The 21,823-nt window shown below is 47.1% G+C and overlaps 3 protein-coding genes across 9 annotated transcripts in view; 2 read left to right on the forward strand and 1 right to left on the reverse strand.

Moving 5' to 3' along the window:
* The window catches only part of MMS19 (MMS19 cytosolic iron-sulfur assembly component), a 31,042-nt gene extending 27,321 nt beyond the window's left edge, over positions 1-3,721 (forward strand). For all 3 annotated transcript variants that reach the window (XM_019724803.3, XM_019724804.3, XM_019724805.3), the window contains exons 21-31: positions 320-422; positions 564-632; positions 846-972; positions 1,441-1,541; positions 1,690-1,746; positions 1,877-2,063; positions 2,375-2,457; positions 2,583-2,747; positions 2,827-2,886; positions 3,147-3,247; positions 3,328-3,721. In XM_019724803.3, coding sequence (XP_019580362.3) covers positions 320-422; positions 564-632; positions 846-972; positions 1,441-1,541; positions 1,690-1,746; positions 1,877-2,063; positions 2,375-2,457; positions 2,583-2,747; positions 2,827-2,886; positions 3,147-3,247; positions 3,328-3,355 — 1,081 coding nt within the window. In that variant the 3' untranslated portion in view covers positions 3,356-3,721. The remainder of the gene's footprint in view (positions 1-319; positions 423-563; positions 633-845; positions 973-1,440; positions 1,542-1,689; positions 1,747-1,876; positions 2,064-2,374; positions 2,458-2,582; positions 2,748-2,826; positions 2,887-3,146; positions 3,248-3,327) is intronic.
* A 240-nt stretch (positions 3,722-3,961) lies between these two features.
* Positions 3,962-13,024, reverse strand: ZDHHC16 (zDHHC palmitoyltransferase 16). Of its 5 annotated transcripts, none has more exons than XM_019724800.2 (12): positions 12,853-13,022; positions 9,682-9,724; positions 9,194-9,441; positions 8,847-9,041; positions 8,615-8,703; positions 8,214-8,242; positions 7,497-7,630; positions 7,313-7,360; positions 6,382-6,467; positions 5,623-5,746; positions 5,341-5,411; positions 3,962-4,540 (listed from the first exon to the last, which is right to left on the reverse strand). In XM_019724800.2, exons 3-12 carry the CDS (start codon positions 9,434-9,436, stop codon positions 4,426-4,428), a joined length of 1,134 nt encoding a protein of 377 aa, XP_019580359.1. In that variant the 5' UTR covers positions 9,437-9,441; positions 9,682-9,724; positions 12,853-13,022; the 3' UTR covers positions 3,962-4,425. The 5 variants fall into 5 exon arrangements, with proteins under 5 accessions (XP_019580359.1, XP_019580360.1, XP_074195371.1 ...); XM_074339270.1 differs by having other exon boundaries at positions 4,281-4,540; positions 7,268-7,360; positions 12,853-12,992; XM_019724801.2 differs by lacking the exon at positions 7,313-7,360 and having other exon boundaries at positions 12,853-13,024.
* A 130-nt stretch (positions 13,025-13,154) lies between these two features.
* On the forward strand, positions 13,155-19,989 carry EXOSC1 (exosome component 1). Its single transcript, XM_019724799.2, has 8 exons — positions 13,155-13,256; positions 13,364-13,479; positions 15,378-15,452; positions 16,439-16,527; positions 17,264-17,297; positions 17,883-17,933; positions 18,064-18,148; positions 18,494-19,989. The coding sequence occupies exons 1-8, from the start codon at positions 13,226-13,228 to the stop codon at positions 18,598-18,600; spliced, it is 588 nt and encodes a 195-aa protein (XP_019580358.1). The 5' UTR covers positions 13,155-13,225; the 3' UTR covers positions 18,601-19,989.
* The last annotated feature ends 1,834 nt before the right edge of the window (positions 19,990-21,823 follow it).

Consider the following 21,823-nt stretch of genomic DNA (forward strand, 5'->3'; position numbering starts at 1 on the left):
ACCATGGACTGTGGGGATAGATGAGCCATGGTCTGATGGTTCTTAGCTGCAGATGTGCATAAGAATCACCTATGGAGCATTTAAAAAATATATACGTTGAGTTCTTTCACTAGATTGTAAGCTCCTAAATAGGGATTTGATGTGTCTGGCTCACTGCTATATCACCAGGGCCTAGAATGGGAATGGTTCCTGGCATATAATACATGCTCAATTAATAATTGTCGAATGTGTGAAGGGTCATGCTTTGGCCCATTGACTCAGTGACTAATGGGAAGCCCAGGGCTGCTTTACCACCCTGATACCTAGTGCTCTACCCCAGCTTAGCTGCCCAGAGTGCTGCCCACATTGTGCCCCTCTTCTTGGATGGCAACATCTCCTTCCTGCCTGAAAACAGCTTCCCTTGCAGATTCCAGCCATTCCAGGTGAGGGTCTGATGGATCAAATCGGGGAAAATCCTGGGGTTTCTGTCCTTCAAATTTCTAGGGCTAATGTGGGATGGGTATCAGGGCAGACAGGCGTATTGCTGGCGGGACAGGCTTGATAAGGCTCTTCTTCCTTTATAGGATGGCTCCTCAGGACAGAGGAGGCTGGTTGCACTGCTTATGGCCTTTGTCTGCTCCCTGCCTCGAGATGTAAGTGAACACATTTGGAGAGTACCCTACCCTGACAAGGGGAGGTGGGTCCCATGTGACTTTTGGGCTGAAATTGTCACAGACTAAGCTGATCTACTTTCCTCGCCAGAGAATTTAGTTCTCATCCATCCTGGCTCCTGCTGCCTCTTTCTACTGGGTATCTCTTGAGTCCAAGTGTTCTCTGGGTCCATGACATGACCAGGTTTTCTGTAGGTGGAAATCCCTCAGCTGAACCAACTCATGCGGGAGCTTTTAGAGCTGAGCTGTTGCCACAGCTGCCCCTTCTCCTCCACTGCCGCTGCCAAGTGCTTTGCAGGACTCCTCAACAAGCACCCTGCAGGTACTGGAAGCCTCCCTGAATCAACTACTGATGAAATCTTGAATCTTCAGTCCTTGTTCTTTTTTAAAAAAGGAGCTTGCTAATAATGTAATAGGGCTTCCCAAAGGGCAGCCTTTGGGACAAGAGTCAAGACCAGAATTGGGCAAAACATTATAGGACTTAAGAAGATAAGGGGATACAAACAGAGTGCTCTGTCTAGTCTGTCATCCTACTTCCTACAGGGAGCCGTTAGAGCTAATGCTTTCTTAAAATTAGACAACTCCTTTCAGATGCCAGCTTCCTGCATTAGGAGAATACTGGTCTCTCATGCTGCCGGTGTCCCAGAGTTGAGTGGGCAAAGTCCACAACCAAATGGTACTATTCTTTGTAATAGCTTCTCAGGGAGCTCTGCATTAAAATGATCTACGTCCTTTGTTGTTAAGAGAGAAATACGTAGCCTTTGCATCAGCATTTCCTCCCTCCTTTTAGGACAACAGCTGGATGAATTCCTACAGCTGGCTGTGGACAAAGTGGAGGCTGGGCTGGGCTCTGGGCCCTCTCGTAGTCAGGTGTTCACACTGCTTCTCTGGGTAAGGAGTTGGAATGGATTCTGGTTAGACAGAGACAGTTATGTCTGGTTAAATAAAATTTCTCCATTTGACCTGGAACCATAAGCATGCTTCTCGGGGTCCTGGGATTTGAGTGTCATGCCCTGACCAGTCTCGTCTCTGATTACAGGTAACAAAGGCCCTAGTGCTCAGATACCATCCTCTCAGCTCCTGCCTTACAAACCGGGTAAGTCCACTCTGGAGATAGGAGAACCTAGAACCTGAACAGGACTTCCTGTTGACCCTGTTCCTCCCAGAAATGACTGGGTATTTAAGGTTCTTCTTCCCTGAAGGACCTCAAAAGCTCTCTTCTCCAGCTCATGGGTCTCCTGAGTGACCCAGAACTAGGCCCAGCAGCAGCCGATGGCTTCTCTCTGCTCATGTCTAACTGCACTGATGTAATGACCCGTGCTGGCCACGCTGAAGTGCGGCTCATGTTCCGGCAGCGTTTCTTCACGGATAATGTGCCTGCTTTGGTGCAGGGCTTCCAGGCTGCTCCCCAAGGTGAGGAGAGTCTGAAAGGCCCCAAATATATAGACCTCTCCTTTGCTCGGGCCACATTCTCTAAAATCATTGAGGTCCTCAGTGCTTCCTGAGAGCTATGTCATGGTCTGTGCCTACAGGACTAACTTCCAGATTCTTGCCCCACTGTTTTCCTTTGGTGGGCATATCTTGCTTATTCTGAACTTGAGGGGCCCTTTTGTTTTTAAGCCTCTTTATAGGCCGATGTCCCAGCTTCATCAGAGATGAGAGATGAATTCTCAAGCTGTGTGTCTAAGCCCGTTTCTCCCCTAAGCTTTTCCATTGTTTTCCAGATGTGAAACCAAATTACCTGAAGGCTCTGTCTCATGTACTGAACAGTCTGCCTAAGCATGTGGTCTTGCCAGAGCTGCCCACGGTAAGCCTCGCAGTCAGAGCCTGTCAGCAAGGGACCAAGCCATGTCCTCCAGCTGGGCTAGAGGGGGGAGGCAGAGAAGCAGGCTCATGACTGTGTGCTCATCCCTCCTTCCTGTGGCCCCTTAGCTGCTTTCCTTGCTGCTGGAGGCCCTGTCTTCCCCCGACTGTGTGGTACAGCTCTCCACCCTCCGCTGCCTTCAGCCGCTTCTATTGGAAGCGCCCCAGGTCATGAGTCTTCACATTGACACCCTCGTCACCAAGTTCCTGAACCTCAGCTCTAGCCCTTCCATGGTGCGTTGAGTCCAGCAACTTTCTGGCACCTATGGCTCCTTCACGGCTCCCCCCTCACCTCCTTACGGTTGTGTTCCAGGCTGTCCGGATTGCTGCACTGCAGTGTATGCACGCGCTCACTCGCCTTCCCACCCCTGTGGTGAGTACCCCACAGGTCCCTCTCTGGCCTGGAAACTTCAGAGAGCCAGAGAAGTACCTTTTTGCCTTAGGTAAGCAGGACTGGCCACCCTGCTGTGTGACTGAGGTATGAACGGCAAGGTACAGACAGGCCATCCTGCCAACTGGCATCCTTTGGAACCACTAAAAAATAATAGGAAGATTATTAGTTGTCAAGTCAGAGAAGCGGCTCTTTTGGTGGCCATGGTTGAGCAAGGCTGAGATTCATTCTTAACTCCACAGCTGCTACCGTACAAACCACAGGTGATTCGGGCCTTAGCCAAACCTCTGGATGACAAGAAGAGACTGGTGCGCAAGGAAGCAGTGTCGGCCAGGGGAGAGTGGTGAGTTTCTAGGTCATAGGGAGATGTGGGATGGAAATGAGCCTCACCATGAATGCTGTCAACATTCTTTTTGCCTACAGGTTTCTGCTGGGGAGCCCTGGCAGCTGAGCCCTCTGTCCTGGCCTAGACTGTTCTGACAGACAATCGAACCTGGAATTACTATCAAGCCATCTTGCCAGGGCAGGGAGACCGCTGGCCTCGGCCTGCCTTTCCCACAGACACAGCACAAATGCTGGGCCTCTGTTGCGTGGCTGTACAGGAAACATGGGAATCTTGATTTATAACGGATTTGTAAAGTAACTAAGTGTGAGACTACTTGTGTTTGGAGAGAGATCTTGGGGTTCCTCCCCATGTGAATGTCATAAAAAGTGAGACACGCTGCTGAGCAGTGAGTGCAGCTGAGTGTAGCTCTGAGGAACCGGGATGATGCGTGTGTGTATGTATATTGCTGGAGAATAAAGATTCTTTTGATAATGGGGCTGCCAGATATTCCCCTGCCCACACACCAATGCACCAGAAGCACATAACCAGAAGCATCAGTGTACGAGCTAGAAGAACAGTAATGATAGGGACTAACCAAGAATTCTTCAGGGCACCCAACCCCTCCCAGTAGCACACAGGCGGCATCACCCGGACAACTACTCACTAGGCCTCGACCCTGACCTACCTTTTCCCTGCCCTACCGTAGCGGCAACAAGTGAGAAAGAAGCTGTATATCTTTAAAAATCAAATACCTTTATTTTTTCCCCCTTCAGCAGCATGTGAGAAGTGGCAGTGACCTCAGCAGTAGGCCTGGTATCTTTGCCCTGTTGAGAAGCCAGGATCTCAGCTTCACCTTTCAGGTGTTTTCTCAGGCAGCAAGTGGAAGAGGTGGTGGCCATCCCCCATGCTGTAAACTGGAGGTTAGGGACAGCACCTGGCAAGGTTGCTAGCTGCCTCCTCTCCAGTCATGGCTGGGACTTCTGTTTGCCTGAGTAAAAGGACATCAGTCCTAGATTTTTCCACATCGTGTTTTGCTTCTGCAGTGGCCAGGAGACAGGTCCTTGAGTTGTCCTTACATGGTACCCTAAGGCAGGCCCACTGGCTCTTTGTTCAAGGATCCCAAGAAGCTATTCTTGGAGGCCCTTGAGACAACACGAGAAGCAAGGCGATGCTCAAGTCGTGGCTGACAGTCCAGCTCACACTGCCATCACAGAGGCTGAGTGAGCAGTCACCCAGGGAGGGGGGTCCCAGTTCATTCCATTCCCATGGGGCAGGTGACTAGAAGGTAACAGCACCCGAGTAAGCCAGTGCCTGTGAGAGGAAAGAAATGTCTGAGTTCCAAGAGTTGTTGGGCTTCCTGATCCTCCTTCCTTGGCAACAATACATCAAGGTTTCCTGAAGCTACCTGACATGAATCACAAATGTCACAAAAGTCCTAATTTTGTCCGATAAATCTGCCCTCTAAGTGCCTGGGAGGCCGTTAGAGGCTTTGAGCTAATCTTCTAAGGGACCACTGCAAGCAGTGACGACCAGGATGTAATGAGGATGGGAAAGTGGGGTGGGCAGGTACTACAGTCACCTGCCTATTATTGTCTCTGTCGTTGCAATTTGAAGAAGGATTTTCCCTTGTCTCTTGGGGCTGAGGGAGCTAGCTTCATTTATTGTCTTAGGACCTCTGTCACAAACAGATTACTTCAATCCCAGCAATTATTGGCTTGAACTCCAGACACGGCCATACAAATGAGAGGTGACTGGTAGCTGCCTATCCCACATAGAGGTCCCTTCTTGAGAACAGCTTTCTTTGTATTTTATTATGTCATCTGTAAGCCTCATCTGCTACTGAAATCACACAATGCTGGCCTTAAGCTCCTTTGGCTGAAGTGAGCAATAAGCTCTATTCCTAGAGTCTTCAGTCTGCACTGTCCAATATGGTAGACACCAGCCACATGTGCCTTTTTAAATGTGTAACAATTAAAAATTCAGTGCGTTATCCACATTTCAAGTGCCCACTAGCCTCGTGTGGCTGCTAATGGCTAATGTCTTAGCGTAGGTATAGGACACCTTTCTCGTTAGAATTCTGTTGGACAGCACTGATCTAGGTTTTACTTTACCTTCCTGTGTCCACACCCAGGAATAACTTCCAGTTGTCCAAGCAGCCGTAGTTGTAATGATTTCTAAAAACCTAGGGCCAAGAAAAACGTGTTTCTACAAACCCCTTTCACTTAATCCCTTTCTAATTTTTGAGCCTAAATTGGCTGAGCTAAAGCTCAGCTAGGCAAGTTCTGGCCTTTTATGATACCTGCCCTAGTTGGCCCTGACCATGGCCTTGTTTGTAGGATGGCAGGTTCAGTTACCCACCCGCAGCGCCATCCCCCGCCCTCAGTCCTACTCACTCTGCCCTTGGCCTGCAGCCGACGTCTCTCCTTCTTATTGATGTGCCTTTCGATACTAGTCTCACCTCGACTGATGAGAACTGCATGCCATACAGTTAGGGCACCCAGGGCAAGTGCCACGGAACTAAGAAAAGGGGCAAAGATTGGTGGGTAGCTTAGAGGAGGTCAGAGGCTATGTCTGAAATTAAGCTGAGTGATGACTGCATAGGAACCTCTGCCTAAATCTCATCTCCCAGCCCACACATCCCAGGTAAACTTAACTACATCCATAAAGAGCATCAGTGAAAAACCATGGGCTAAGAATAAATTGTGTGCAAAGGAGGGAGGGAAGAAGTGTGTATTACTAATACAAATGTTCTGTATTTCTTAAAATACCCATGTTTGGGAGACACTGGAAGGCAGTAAGAGCAGCAGGGGTTGGAATGGGATGGCAAAAATTCAGATTCCAGCTTTTACCATTCCTACCTGTGTATCATGGAACAAAATTACTTCACCCCTCTCATTTTCAGTTTTCCTCATCTATAAAATGTAGTCACCTACCATTTAAGTAGGATTGAACTTACCATGGCATATAACAAACAGTGTCAATATCCTTAGTGTTCCCTGCCCCAAAAGGCTAAAGAAAATTAAGTGCTGACTCTGCCAACCTCAATTAGACTAAGAAGAGCAGCAGTTCACATAGGGACGGGCGCTGTGGGGACCTGAAAAGGTTTTCCTGAAGCTGCCCCTCCCTTAAGCTGTCAAAAATGAGTTAGATACCTGCACAGGAACCAGAGGTAGACAAGACTCTTGTGAGTTACTCTTTCTCCAAAGGAGAAGGCGGGTGGTGGGGTCTGGTGGTAAGTCTGTTGAAAACAAACAAACAAAAACAGCAAAGTCTGGCTCATTTGCTCTGCTGGTCTCCACTAGAGCCCCCAGCACCTTCAGGCAGGGAAGTGATCCAAGCCCAGGATGAGAAAATAGGGGTGAAGCCACAAAGGAGTCGGCAGAAGCCAGGTGGGTCGACCAAGCCCAGCGGCGGCATGTGGACAAACACTGGGCAGAGCAGGTCTGGACAGGATGGCAAAGCACAAGAGGAGCCGACCCTGGGCCTTTAGATGTGACAACACAAATGGGGCTCCAGGGGAAGCCACGCCACTCCCCAGCTAGAATTCCTTCACCATGTGGCTGCAGCCCCCAAGAGGGGACCAGACCCGCACCCACAATGGAATGACTGCCAGGGGGGAGAACAGTGAGCTCCACTAAGAACCAAAAGGGCAGCAGAGGTGTAATACAGTCATTAGCCTAAGATCAGAGTAAGGGGTCCTAAAAGGCCAGGGGAGAAGGGACGATGCAGACAGACCAGGACTGAAGGATGATCAGACTGGCCCAGCCTGATTGTCCCCTGGAGCCCCAGTACACAGACTGACACAGACTCCTTGCTGCTCAGGCCATCACCAAGGCAGAGCCCTTGCTCAGCCCAAAGGTGATAATGGGATAGAAACAAAAACCCATATACTGGGGACTTCTGGCTTGCCCCCAGGCCACTTAGTCTGCCCACGGCAGACAGCTTCCCAGAACACCCTCGTTCCGGTCTTAAGCAGCCCCTCAGCCAGTCTACAACTCAACTCACAGGTGGGCCCCAGTTGCCTCAGCAACTCCGTACCCCCTGGCCTGAGCAGCAGGAGGCAGTGGGGTGGGGACGGCCCACCTGGTTGGCAACCGCCTGTAGTTTGTTCTTGTCGAGCTGTTTCATTTTCTAAGGGGATGGAAAACAGTGCTGGTTATACTCTCAGGCTTCTAGCATAGAGGTGCTACCAGCCCCTCTCCTTAGGGACAGATGCCACACCTCAAGTGCTCTCTACCGAGCTGCCCTGCTTCCTAACTGGGCTCACCTCGATGGCAGCATAAGCCTCCCGGAAGAGGTCCCAACTTCCATAGCTGCAGTAGACACAGCCCAGAGTCATGAAAAAGCAGAAGGAGAAGAAGTACCGATGGTTATAGTGGCCCACACAGTTGTTTAGCCAGGCTGGTGGGGGAAGGATTAAGGACAAGATCAGACACAGCTTCAGAGTATGTCCAGGCCTGATTCATCCTCGCTTCATGACATCACCCAAGCCTGGGGCTTCCAGTCAGCAAGAACTATTTTCCAAAGGCAGGAAAATACGGAACTTCCCAGAGGTTGAGGTGAAAGTGTTAAAGCTTTTCAGAGCCCTCACAAGTCCCACCAGAAAATCACGAAAACTGAAATCCTTCATTAAAATTAACCTGCCAGTACTTCAGCCTCGCGGGGGTTCACCAATGGTTCTATCTGGTACACCCAGTGGACAACCGCTACAGCCCAAACATTGCTTTCCATCCAACAGATATTAGCACGCCAGTCTAAAAAGAACAGATGTCTTGCTCCAAGGAGACCTGTCCCCAAGCATTTGTAAGCCTCCTGCTTCCCCCAGCAGGGTCAGCCCCCACAGCTCCTCTTCCACTAACTTCTCATGAGCCCAGTATTCTCTGCAGGGTGATGCTAGAAGCCCTAGTTTTGTGGCCCTTAACCCTGTGCAGTGCTCTGGAGCCAAAGAAGGTGGCCTCAGGCAGAAGACAGAACAAAAGGATACGGCAGTGATGATCCATCTTCAGCACACACCTGTGAGGGAGGGACACAGGCTGTTACGATGGCCAAGGTCCTTGAGATGTCAGTGCCAATCCTTCCCTACAAGGACCAGCATCCTGCTGAGGTGGAAAGGGCACAGACTTTGAAGACAGCCAGGCCTCGCTTCAAACCCGCTTTACTGGCTACATGATACTAGACAAGGGAACTCATCTTTCTGAAACTCAGTTTCCCAAGTGGTGATAGAGCCTGACTCGAGCATCCTGAGGTGTCGTGACACAGAGCACACTGCCTGGCACATGACAGGTGCTTCAGAAATGTCTTATCAAACAGCAGGTCTAGGTTTTGCCCTAGGGCTACAGCAGGAGGGCCACAGATGGGTTATCAGAGAGCAAAGCCAAGACCCACCTATTGCAGATGCTGCAGTGATGCGTTCGGGCTGGCTTGGGGTAAATGCACTTCTTACAGATGGAGACGGTGGCGATATCGTTCCTGCCCTGTGCAAAGAAGAAGTATGACAACTGTGGCAGCATGACTGTCAAACCTCGAAAGATACCACGGCCCTCTCCTTCCCCACTCCTGGGCCTGGCTCCCAGGGCCTGCAGCCCTTTCCCTTCCCCCAGCCCCTGTGGGGACCCACCTGGGGTGGATATCCAGGTGGAGTGGTGATGGCCTGGTAGTAATGGAAGACGATGAGGATCAGATTCCAGTGACTATAGAAGAAATGCCAGCAGAGCCGTGGCACGGAGTAGGTGCGGAGGATGAGGGGCAGGATACACAGGTAGGCGATGGCCACAATGGAGCTGGTCAGCACGATCACCAGCACCACGAACACCTGCCAATACCAGGGAGGGTGAGGAGATGCAGGGAGAGCCTGCCAACACCCAGAGTAACTCAGGGATGTCCCTGCAGTGGGGGCTGCTGTGGGTCCATCAGACACATGTCCCTCTACCGCCCCAAACAGGCCTCTTCCGGAGCGTCACTCACCACTCCACACCAGCGGATCACGTTGTCCACTAGCCAGTAGATGGGCTCAAAGGCAGCATCGACAGCGGTGTCGCTGCCCCCGAAGGAGTTGTAGAGCAGGGAGCGCAGGCAGACCTTGCCATAGCGCCAGCGCTGCACCAGGTCCCGGAGCAGAGGGGGACAGCGGCGCCGGGTGCCCAGTAGCAGAAGCAGGCGCAGGCAGAGGCGGGCGGGGCCCAGCAGCAGGGTCCGCTGGCCCTGCATGGCTCCTAGGAGAGCACACCATTGTGGGTGGCCAGCCTGGGCGCCGTCCCTCCCTATTCCACCGATGGGGGGAGCCTGAGCACCAGCTTAGAGGAAAGACCTGACTGAGGCCCGGCTGGGCCAGTCACCAGCAGTGGGAAGTCGGAAAGTCACTTCACCTCTCTACGGAATGTGTGGTGCCAGTGTCCCAACCAGATGACAGGGAGTAGGGTCGCAGGTTCTGAGCAGGCAGAAATCATACTTACATTACACCATGTGGTTGCACAGCAAATCCCAGACGGTGCACACCTAGAGTAAAGGGCCACAATAAACAGGCGCAGGACAGGTAGGCAGCGCCAAGCCAAAGCAGGGTCTCTGGAGTTGTCTGTGTAGACAGCCCACTGGGTGGAGTACAGCCAACGTGCACAACACTGCCCCGTGTCTCTGTGGGCGTGGCCAGTGCAGCAGGGGTTTCCCAGGGCCCTCACCTGGCCCCGCCCTTCCACCTACTTCCTAACAATTGCTCTTCGTCCAGGAACAGCCGGGGGGGGGGGGGGGGGGGGGGGGGGGGGGCGCTGCACAGTGTGTGGACCCTGCACCTCACTCTTCCCTGGTGCTGAGTCTTGGCGAAAGTACTCATCCTTCCTACTCCCTCTGAGCTGACATTACAAACCTAACCTGGTAGTATGAGAGTATCTCCTGTCAGGACAGCTCAACTACGCCTCCCATGACGTAAGACGCTTTGTCTCAATTCCATTCCCAGCCCCACCTCAAGGATACAGAAGCCAAGACAACTTTGGGTATTCAGAGCAGAATAACACCACAGACAGGAAAATACTGGCGGTAGGGGGAGTGGGGGGGGGAGGACTCCGTGCTGGTGGCTCATGAAAACCACAAGGCCTGCCCTTGCAGTTGAGTCGCCCCCACCCTGTTCTAGTTACACTCAAGAGCCTTCTCTGCAGCGGCTGCTCTTGGGCCCAAGCTTCCCAAGCAGCCTTCCCAGCTCTTTAGCCCTTTGCGTGGCTCCTCTGCAAGTGCCTTCGTCTCTTCCATGTGGTTTCTACCTCAGCCAACAGCCGTGGGAGGCCAGCTGCCCTGCCAATGGCCACAAGAGAAGACAGATTCCTTCCATGACTGTCTCCTCATTCTGCAGATTAAAGTCCTTACTAGAAAAGAAATCATCTGATTTTCCCCTATGAAGAGTACTGTCCTCAGCAACTCCACTGACTTATTTAACAGGCAGCTCAAAACCCAGCAGAAACTGGAGGAGGCTGCTCCACTGTAGGATGGTTTCAGTTCAGTAACTGGAGCAAGGTACTCTCCTTGCATCCTGGCTCATCACCACAAGAGGCCTTTCAAAGACAGTTAATTACCTCCTTCCACAAACCCTGTAACGACCTAAGGGAAAAAGAAATCCAGCAGACAAGGCCAGCAGAGAAAGAGAAGAAAGGCAATTCAGTAGGGACCTACCCTCTGCACCAGGATAAAGAAACTGGCCATTCCTAGGGGCTAGAGAATTAAGAAGCAGTGAAGAAGATAGAAAAAGGAAAAACTCAAACTTCCTACCTCCTTTGAGTTGGACTCCTATTGTTTGGAACCATGATTTGGCTTAAAATATGAATTTTTGAAATAGTATATATGGCCACCATAATCAAATGTTTAAAAGTGGGACAAAATATTTTACCCCACAACAAGTCCAAATGACTTAGATTGTCCCTTACTATGGCTCATGGCAAGTTTCCTATTTGCTAAAATACTTTTTATAGCAATAGCTTGCAAATAAGATATATCCCTCACCTGCAATAAACATGAATTATATGTCATTTCTTCTGTCTACAAAAAAAAAAATTCCTTCTCAGATTCTCCACTCTTTGGATTGTTTTGAATCTTTACAGGAAATGCCTGCCGCAAGGACTAGACTTACCAACTCTCACCTGCCCCATAACTTGACTTAGGGTTCAATTCTGCCCTTAAGTGGTTCTGTGACCTTGGACAAATCAGCAAATCCTGCTGGAACTCAATTTCCCTGTGTTACCATTCAGTGAGGAGATAGAAGTAAACGCTAAGGTCCCTTCCAGTTCTAACCCTTTAAGATTCCATATATACACTTGGTAGGGTATGAATGAAATGTTTGTAGAGTGCTTAGCACTATACCTGGCTCATGGGCATGCTCGATAAATACTTGTTGAATGAATGACCTGGGATGCAGAAGTGGGCAGGCCTGTCAGATGTCAACCTGTCCTACAAATAACAGCAAGGGCATTCCTGCCAATGTGATAACATTAAATAAGTGTCTGCCACTATCAGTCTTCATTTTTAGAATCATAGCACTTAAGAGCTAGCAGGCATTTTAGAAAACAAGTCTATCCAACCAAAAATCAACCCAAACATGTAAACTTGTAGATGTAGAGCTACATATCAGATTTGAGTGAACAAAGTCTCAAGCCAAGCCCCCACTCATTTTAGCTAGTGGGGTTTGGGGAAGCCAGGGAAGAGATATGTAGTCCACGAGGCCACAACTGAACCTACGGAGTTTTCGTCTTAGGAAACTGAGTTAAAGCAGAACTTGAAAAACTGTGAAGGGGATGGTGAGGGGTGGATGACCAGAGTGACCAGGGAAGGAAAAAGAGCAAAGCACAGCTTCACTATCACCCCAAGTACAAGCCCTGAGCACTCTGATCCTTCAGTAGTAATCACAGGCCATAGTGACATCTGCCACCAGATTATAGGGGATTGTAGACCATGGTACTCTCCTCTCCTCAAGGCTCTAAGTTACCATCTGTTTCCCAAGGGGAAATGGGATTGGAGGATGGCGGCTGACACAGGGAAGAACAGATTCCAAAGCCACCAGAAGGCAGAGGAAGGAAACTGATGAAAGTCGTGACAACTCATCCGGACAAAGATGCAGCGCTCAGGACGTTTGCAATCTCAAGCAGTACTGTCAACCCCTCAGTAACCGACACTTTATTCATGTGCAGACTTCCCTTCCGGACTAACACGCTGGGATGAGAAAAAGTTAAGGAATGGCCCACACGACTCTTGAAAGGATACGACTGTAAGATCGGAAACTGCAGTTACAAAAACCGGGGCACGGTTTTATTTCTCAATGAGGGTGGTATGGTCAAACTGCGATGGACTGGAAGTCAAAACATTTGGGTTCCGGTTTGTGCTCTACCTTAAACTATCTTCGAGACATTTGACAATTCAAATTCTATTTCTGGATCTAAGTTTGTAAATCTGTGAAATGGGCGAGATGGGCTGGTCGGCCTTTCAGCGTGGCGCGTTACGGCTGCCCGCAGGGCACGAAAAGGGCACGGACGTGCAGGGCTAGGCGAGGAGACAGCAGGAAGCCGGGCTCACGATAAGGCCCCGGAACTGGGCCCGACCCTAGAAAAAGGGACAGGACTGGGGAGCAAAGGCCGCGGCTTCGCTCTTACCTGCCGCCTGCCGACTCCCCAATCAGCCAAATCCAGCCCGCAGCCTCTGCTCACTGCCACCCCCTCCAGCTCGGCGCCCCAGGACAGGCCGGCTCAATCCAATCAACCATGGCCCGCCGCCCACAGAGCCAGCCTGCAGACCCGGACCCGCCGCCAGCCCATCCTCAACCACAAGCGCAAGCGCACGCGTTCCTGGAGCTCCTCCCCCGGATTCGGCCCGGGACGATCTGGGAAATGTAGTTCACCCCTCGAGAAGGCCTTCCCTGAGGTCACGTGACAAGAGCACCAATTGGTGCGTTTCTTACTGAGGAACTGGATTTGGGCCAATGAGAAATCGGCTTCGTTTTTCTCGGGGTTTGGGGCAGCGATAGTCATGGCGCCACCCGTGAGGTACTGCATCCCCGGTAAGTGAGTGGTGACCATTGTGAATCCTGGATAGGGACAGAGGAAGGGAGGCGGGATGGCCAACAGATTCTGGGCACACGTGGCTGATGCAGCGTTTTTTCTGCAGGCGAACGTCTCTGTAACTTGGAGGAGGCCAGCCCAGGCAGCGGCACCTACACCCGGCACGGCTACATCTTTTCGTCGCTTGCTGGCTGCATGACGAAAAGCAGCGAGAATGGCGCGGTAAAGGCGGCTCCCCGTCTCCTCTGTCTCTGCTTTTCCCTTAGGTTGCGCTTGATTTCGCAGTCCTTATGGCAGCGGCTCCGCGGACGCGTCTTTAGTGCTTCACGGGTAGAAGAGTTGGTCTCTTAAGTTTCTTCCAGCTGTGGTCCCTGCTGCTGGACACTTAGCACAGCCCAGTTAGTTGTGTTGGTCACTCTTGGTTGTGTTCCTGACACTCAGGGGAGGAAGTCGAGGGAAGAGCAGAGGTGAGCTCAGCCCTGCCGTGAGCTGCTGAATCCTGCCCGAATGTCACCTACCTGTCTGGCTTCATCCATATTCCCACCTCACTGCAATCTAGTCTAGTCAGTCATAGAGGCTTCTTTCAGTGTCGCTAATGCGCTAAGCTCTCTCCTGCCACAGAACCTTTGTACGAAGCCGTCTGTCTGGAACACGCTCCTCTCTCCTTAGCCTATTCAATCCCGACCTGTCTTTCAGGTAGCCTCTCTGTCTCACTTTCTCAGAGAAGCCCTCCGAGACTCACTAGCTGAGGAAAGGAGTTTTGTTTTTTGTTTACTGTGTGTTTTGTTAAACACAAAGAATCGTATTCCTTTCCTTCCAGGCACTTATCTCAGCATATAATTAAACACTCAGTTCCCCATTAGACTTTTCTCCTACTAAACTCAAGATCCCTGAAAGCAGGCCTTACCACCAGAACTCAGAGTACCACAAGGTAACTAACTGTTCCATAAACATTTGTTGAGTGCGTTAGTAAAACTATCCTTGTGCTGGAGGCTGATCTAGGATTAACGCAAGATCAGATAAGCAGACTTCGGAGGAACAGCTTAAAGACAGGTAGCATAGTAGAAAGAGGATTCAGAATTAGAACCCTTAGGTGCTGGCAAACTAAACCTTGATTCTACTTTATGTAAGAAACAAACTCTCTGGCTTTCCGGTCTTCCTCATCTGTAAAATGAGAGGCTTTTTATTCAGTCAGTTTTGGGAATGTCCTTGACCTGCCTCAGTTTGTTCATTTCATAGATATAGATATCTGTTGAGCATGTTCATGTGCCACTGTCAGTACTGACCTCTAGGGGTATGGTAATGAGCCAAATACACATGGTCTCTGCTATCCAGGGGCACAGATACATTGTAAACAAACAAGTGTTCAAATGCGATGACTGCTTTAAAAGAATACTACAGGATACCATGAGATCGTCGTCATAAGCAAACCCACCCTGATCACCCACCCTGATCACGAAGTGACATTTAACCAGAATCTAAAGAATACATAAGAGTTGGGTGGGTGGGAGGACTTAGTACTGGTGGAAAGAACAGGTTGAACAGACATCCTGAGATGGAAAGAAACTTAGTGAGTTGATGAAACTGAAAGAAGGCCAGGAAAGCTGAAGCATAGTGAACAAGGAAGAGATTAATAAATAATGAGGTTCTATTTATCTATTCCAATAGTCAATGCCGTGCTCAAAGAGAAAATTCTACCAGTATTCCCTTAAACTAAAAGTAAACAAGTATGGCCACTATTATATAACATTTATTTGGAAATTCTAGCCTATACAATAAAATGAGAAACAGAAAGAAGTGGTATACCTGGAGGAAAGAGTCAAATTATCCACGATTATAAGCCATATAGTTGTGTACCAATAAATTCCAAGAAAATCACCAAAAACTTGTTAGAACTAATCTGAAATGGTTACATTATATCTTCTAGCAGCATTCTTCCTGTGGCCCCTTGGCCTTCCTATTTCCTATAATGTCTAGGCTTCTGCTCTAGGCTATAAATGTATCTGTATTCCACCTGCCCTCATGACTTCAACTAAGGAATTTCTATATTATTCTCAAACCACAAATACCTTTACCCAAAGCTTAGCCAGGATACCCACGTTTTATTGTTTTCTTTGTAGCTTCCTGTCGTGTCTGTGATGAGAGAAACAGAGTCCCAGTTACTGCCAGATGTCGGGACTATTGTAACCTGTAAGGTAGGTTAGTCCTAACTTCCCTGCTTAGGACACCTGTCCAATGCTGAAATCATGATCATTGTAGAACTGCACTGTTCAATATGGTAGCCACTAGCCACATATGGCCATTTAAATTTAAGTAAATTAAAAATTTAAATTTATTTATCAGTTCCACTAGCTACATTTCAAGCCATATTGGTCAACACAGAACATTTCTGTCGTCACAGAAAGTTTTACTGGACTGTGCTGGTCTAGAAATTTCTAGGATAATGATCAAGGCAGCCAAGTCAGGCTTGCGTAGTTCTTTCACAGAGCTGGTTCCCTGAGTGTGTATATATATATATATATATATATATATATTTTACCTGTGTCTGGGAGGTAGGTGCACCAAATGGTGGTAAGGAGGCCTATTTTTGAATTTCTGAAGTGAGACCTTTTTCTGCAGAGAAGCAAGAGACTTGAATACGGTAGCGTTCCTATTAAACGTAAAGTCTTCTAGGATGTTTCATGGGAAGTACAAATTAATACTGTAATGATCAGTAAGTATAATATATCATCCTACCCTCTACCAAGTTAAATTAACTTGGAGCTCTTAGTTTATTTCTTTATACATTGCTCCAGCAGAAAATCTATGTGTAATTCTGAAAATAACTAGGGAGGCAGTAATCCAGATATTATGCAGCAGCTGAAATGTACACTTAAATTCCATCCACTACACAGGCCTCTGTTAAAGGTCTCAATTTGCTATAATGCCCTGTGTCTATGCTAGACTTCTGTATTTTTCAAAATCTAAACCATATTATTTCATTTGATTCCCACAGTAACTCTTAGAGTGGCTCTTATCCCATTTTACATATATCACTTACGCAGGGATAAGTAGGAGTTAACTTGTCTTAAATTCTAAACTTAGTTGGGTTGCTTGGATGAAAATCCTGATAATTCCTAGTTTATTGATGCCTCCTTGAGCTGACAACTACTAATACTCTAATCTTTTCTCTGCTCCACAGGTCTCTAGTATCAATTCACGCTTTGCCAAAGTACACATCCTGTACGTGGGGTCCACACCACTTAAGAACTCTTTTCGAGGAACTATCCGGTAAGTATTTTTGTCGTCACGCTTGCCTCAGCACCTGGAATGATATAAGAATTCATAGGAACAATTACAGTTCCTGCTCCTGCTTATTTCTTTCCTCTTTGTGCTTTGATTCACCCAGGTAGTGTCCGAAGAAAATACTGTAATTTATGAGTTAGGACAAAAGGAAAATATTATAGCAATGAGATAGGGCATAAGAATAAAGCAAAAAGAATTGAGCTAAGCTGAAGATAATCAAAACAGAAAGCATTTTAGGAGTACCTTCCTTTCTTGAATTTAATATAGATTAAACCCAAGTATTGTAAGACATTATTATAAAGGTTAGTGGGCGAAATGGTAGATTTTTTTTTTCCCCTGTGGATTCTTTGAGAAGGGACAAACAGTTCTTATGAGGCAGATAGTTTAACTTCTGAGGCCCTTCCCAGCCTCATGATTCTGTGTAGTTCTAGAGTACTTCTGTGCAAGCCCTTCTAAAGCAGCAAAGTTCCTTATCTGTCTTGCCAGATCTGATCTGCTTTTCTCCAGTCAGAAGTATTGGATACTGCTGCTCTTTGTGATCTAAGAATGGGAAATATGATTTTCTCCTCTGTGAAGCCTGGTGATGCTTCTCCACCCTGCTCCTCCAGGTGACAGCTGGGTCCCAGTTACAACTTGTTCTCTCTGCTCTTAGTCTGCTAGGCATTGCAGGGTAATTCTTTCTCACAGATAACTAATCTTTCTGTTAATTCTTTTTTTACAGCAAGGAAGATGTCCGAGCTACTGAAAAAGACAAGGTTGTTGGTTGGTTCTTTTTCTTTTTCCCCATGGCTTTAGGCATCTCCATCCTTTTAAATTACTCCAATGAATTTCAAAGATCTGTAGGAATGTGGAGTCCAAAGAATTTGAAGATGTTCCCTACTGGAAAATGTGGGGGGACCTCACTGTCCCTTTCTTCTCCATATGATTTTGTTCACTCTGTTGACCAGAGGGGGGCTAGTTTACCCTTCGCTTTGAAGCCAAGTATTTATTCATTGCTATTCCCTCAGATTTACTCTGGACCCTTTCAGAGCCAACGATTGTACCTTATGCCCAAGTCAGATTCCTGATCAGTTTACTGGATTCAAAATCTTTCATTTATATTAGGTTGGTGCAAAAGTAATTGCGGTTTTTGCAATTATTAACCTTTTACACCACAATTACTTTTGCACCAGCCTAATATGATGGTGCTGTAGAAGCAATAAAAGTTGTTGATTGACTTGAGTAATGATGATTTCTACCCTCTGGGATTAGAAAGTAGACCGGCTGTACCAGAGGGGTTAATAGTTTCATATAGACCTGACCTAGAGCTTTCACTTAATACTCCTGTTCTTTCTTTACAGGTTGAAATTTATAAGAGTTTCCACCCAGGTGACATTGTTTTGGCCAAAGTGGTATCCTTTATTCCCAGCAAACTTGGGGTCCATTGTCAAAAGAAGAAATGGAAGTAGAGAAACAACTCAAGTGGCTCTGGGAGGGAAGACTTCCACCCTTCATTTTCCTTCACCAGTGTTACATGACTAGATCTCCCTGGGTGACGCACAGTCCAACTACCTCCTTACCACTGCTGAAAACGAGCTCGGCGTGGTGGTGGCCCACAGCGAATCAGGTGAGTCGGTCTGTATTGCCACATGCTTACGTTTCCCTGGGAGCCATGGTTTGGGATTCATCCATTGTTTTCCTTCGTTTCCCTTGTTTTATCATTATTTAGGAAGTAATATAAGTGTAGATTCTTACTACTGAGATTATAATAATTCTCCTTATATAAATCTAAGGAAAGGGGAATAACTCCTACTTATCCCTCCATAAGTCAGTGGAATAAACTTTTTTTTTTTCTGCATGACGTGAAGTTCATTAGGTAGCTTGGTGACACTTCAGTGCATACAGCTGAGAAGAGAAGGATCTCAGGCAGATGTTTGGGATACCAGCTCCAACACCAGCTTTTCCCTTTTAGGTGTCCAGATGGTTCCCATCAGCTGGTGTGAGATGCAGTGCCCTAAGACCCACACGAAAGAATTCCGGAAAGTGGCCCGAGTACAGCCTGAATTCTTGCAGACCTAAGGAGCCACGTTTTACCCCAAGGAGGGGCTTAAGCTCTTTCCAAGAGTACATGTATGACAGTAAGATGCCATTGTCTTTACTCAAACACCTGGGGTCAGCCAGCAGCCACCTCTAGAAAAGTCTGCCAGAAACTTACTCTGTAGATGAAACATTTTGCTTGTGAACCTTCCAGTGGATTTCATTCTCTTGAGTGATAATTTCTCTTCATAAAGTATATAATGTTGGAAATGGCCAATTCTTTCTGACAGTCTTAAACATACATATTTTTTTTTTTTTTTGCTGTGACAAAGAAAATATTTTTATTAAAAGGATTTTATGGTTTCCGTTGTCTTGAGTAGGGAAAGAAATCTACATTCTGCCATGACATTTGGAGCAGGGGTTTGCTTGATGGCACCCATTAACTGACGTGTCAAGTGCATGCTTGCTCTGGACAAAGCCTAATCCCTCATCTTTCTATATTTTTTATGTTCTATTAAGTACTTCTGTGTATTGAGCACTTACTATGTGCCAGACACTGGGTCAAGCACTTGATATACATTCCCTCATTTAGAGAGATTATGGTTTAGTGAAAATGATAGGGTGCAGGACACGTGGTGATTCAGGTAGCATGTGAGTAGTTCTGAAAGTAACTTGGTAAACATAGTGTTACTGATACAGTAGGTGCTCCAGGAAATGTTTTTGAAATCTAAATTGAAAAGAGGGACACAGCACTATCATGGTGAGGTGGCCAAGGAAGGATTTGTGACATGAGGTAAAAGGAATTAAAGAACTTAGATAAGTGAAGTGAAGATATTGAAAGCAGAGAGAGAAGCCAGAGCAAAGGGCAGAAGCAGGAATGAACACATAAGTTTGAGGATGAGGAGGGCATGAGGGCTAAGCACGAAGAGGTTGCAGAGGGAATGGCAGGAATGGTGAATCATGAGGTGTCACTTCTTGAGGTGTTATTCAAGGAGCCCACGTCATCTGTGTGTAGTGACAGTGGTTGAGGGTGAGCTTTGAAGTTAACCCACCTGGGTTTGCATCCTCTAGTTCTGACCTTGAGTAGGTTAGGTTGTTTTGGTTTTTTAATTGAAAATTTTATTGAGATAACGGTAGGGCCACATGCAATTTTAAAAAATAATATCCTTGTACACTTTGTCCAGTTTCCCCCAGTGGTGACATTTTGCAAAATTACAACAATCAGGATATTGACTTTGATACTTGAGCAAGTTATTTTTATTTCTTTGAGTCTGTTTCCTCATCTGGAATAGTGTGACTTCATAAGATTATTGTAAGGAAGAAACGCATAGAAGTGCTCAGTACGTGCCACTATTATTGTCATATGTTATTATATCTGATTGCTTCCTATGAAGTATCTAAATAAATGCCAGGCCATATGCTGGACACTCAGATGTAGTTTTGTATAATCAGACCCCTACTGATAGGCATTTTAAAACTTTACAGATTTTTCTTTTCAATGCTGCAGAGAAAAGCTCTCTACCATGTATCTTTGTGCAGGCCATGATTCTATTTTTTTTTTTTTTTAATGTGAACTATTTTTTTTTTTTTTTATTGGGGAACAGTGTGTTTTTCCAGGACCCATCAGTCGTTGTCCTTCAATCTAGTTGTGGAGGGCGCAGCCCACCATCCCATGCAGGAATTGAACTGGCAACCTTGTTAAGAGCTCGCACTTTAACCAACTGAGCCATCCGGCTGCCCCACCGGCAGCTCAGCGGCAACTCGTTGTCTTCAATCTAGTTGAGGGCGCAGCTCACTGGCCCATATCGGAATCGAACCAGCAACCCCGTTGCTAAGAGCTCGCGCTCTAACCAACTGAGCCACCTGGCCACCCAGGCCATGATTCTTTTACAAAATGGATTTCTAGAAATGGAATGCTGGGTCAAGGAATATGTACATTTCAATTTTTGGTCAGATGTATGGCCTTGCAGAAGGATGTTACCAATTGATTCGCTCAACAACAGTGTTAGTCATTTTAGTTATCTGGGAACTTCACAGTGACCCTGGAAAGTAGCCATCATTTCCATTTCACAAAGAAGTAAACTAAGGCTTAGAAAAAGTAACTTGCCTGAAGTCACACAGATGTCAAGTGTCAGAACAGTGTTCAAACCCAGGTCTGTCTTACTGTAAAGCACAGGTTTTCTTCTATACAATGGTGCCTCCTTTTTCAAGCACTGAACAGAATCTTGGGCATATAATTAAGGCTTTCTAAATTGACATTGGTTCATTAATTATGAGTCCTTGTTGTAAATCATTCATTTATTTAATAAATACATATTGAATAACTACTTTGCCAACCACTGTTCCAGGAACTAGAAAGTAAAGCAGTAACATGATAGAATCCTTTCCTTGTGAAGCTTACATTCCAGTGGCGGAAGACAGATAAGTAAACAAAGAAATGCTATACAAGGTGTGATCAAAAACTACAATGAATGTGTAAATTAAAACATTTATTCCAGTAATAGACACATTGCCATTATTCCCCTCAAAATACGCCCCCTCACTTCGAACACACTTAACCCATCGTTCTTGCCTCTTTCGTGTCTTTAGTTGCACAATTATAGCTGCCTCGCTGTCCTGCTTCGATTCAAAACATTCACCTTTCATCGTCATTTTGACCTTGGGGAAGAGCCAGAAGTCACACAGTGCCAGATCCAGTGAATAAGGTGGATGAGGACACACCATAATGTTTTTATTTGACAGAAATTGCTGTGTACCAGAAGCGATGTGTGACAGAGAGCCTTACCGTTGCGATTACAAAATGTGCTGCTGCCGAGTGCCATCCAACAAGAAGTCAGGGATCTTCAATACAGGAAGCTGTGCATCGACCCTTAATAAGTGTTGACAAGTCTAAACTTGTTCGGTGCAGTCAGTGGGGTGTGAGCTACAGTTGAGGGAAGGTGTGTTTTAAAGTGTGCCATAAATCATCCTCCACCATGACAGCACTCTGTATCACAGATTGCTCCTGGTAGGGCAATTTCTGTCAAATAAAAACATTATGGTGGGTCCTTATCCACCTTATTCACCGGATCTGGCACCGTGCGACTTCTGGCTTTTCCCCAGTCAAAATGATTCAGGACATCAAGGCAGCCATGACAGCACAACTAAAGACCTTCACCAAAGAGGACTTCCAGAACTGCTTCAGCAAGTGGCAAGAATGATGGGATGAGTGTGTTCAAAGCGAGAGGGTATATTTTGAGGGGGATTAATGGCAGTGTGTCTTTTA

The sequence above is a fragment of the Rhinolophus sinicus genome, chromosome 15 (assembly GCF_057876585.1).
Source record: "Rhinolophus sinicus isolate RSI-liver-muscle chromosome 15, RSI-T2T, whole genome shotgun sequence".
Taxonomy (NCBI): Eukaryota; Metazoa; Chordata; class Mammalia; order Chiroptera; family Rhinolophidae; genus Rhinolophus; species Rhinolophus sinicus.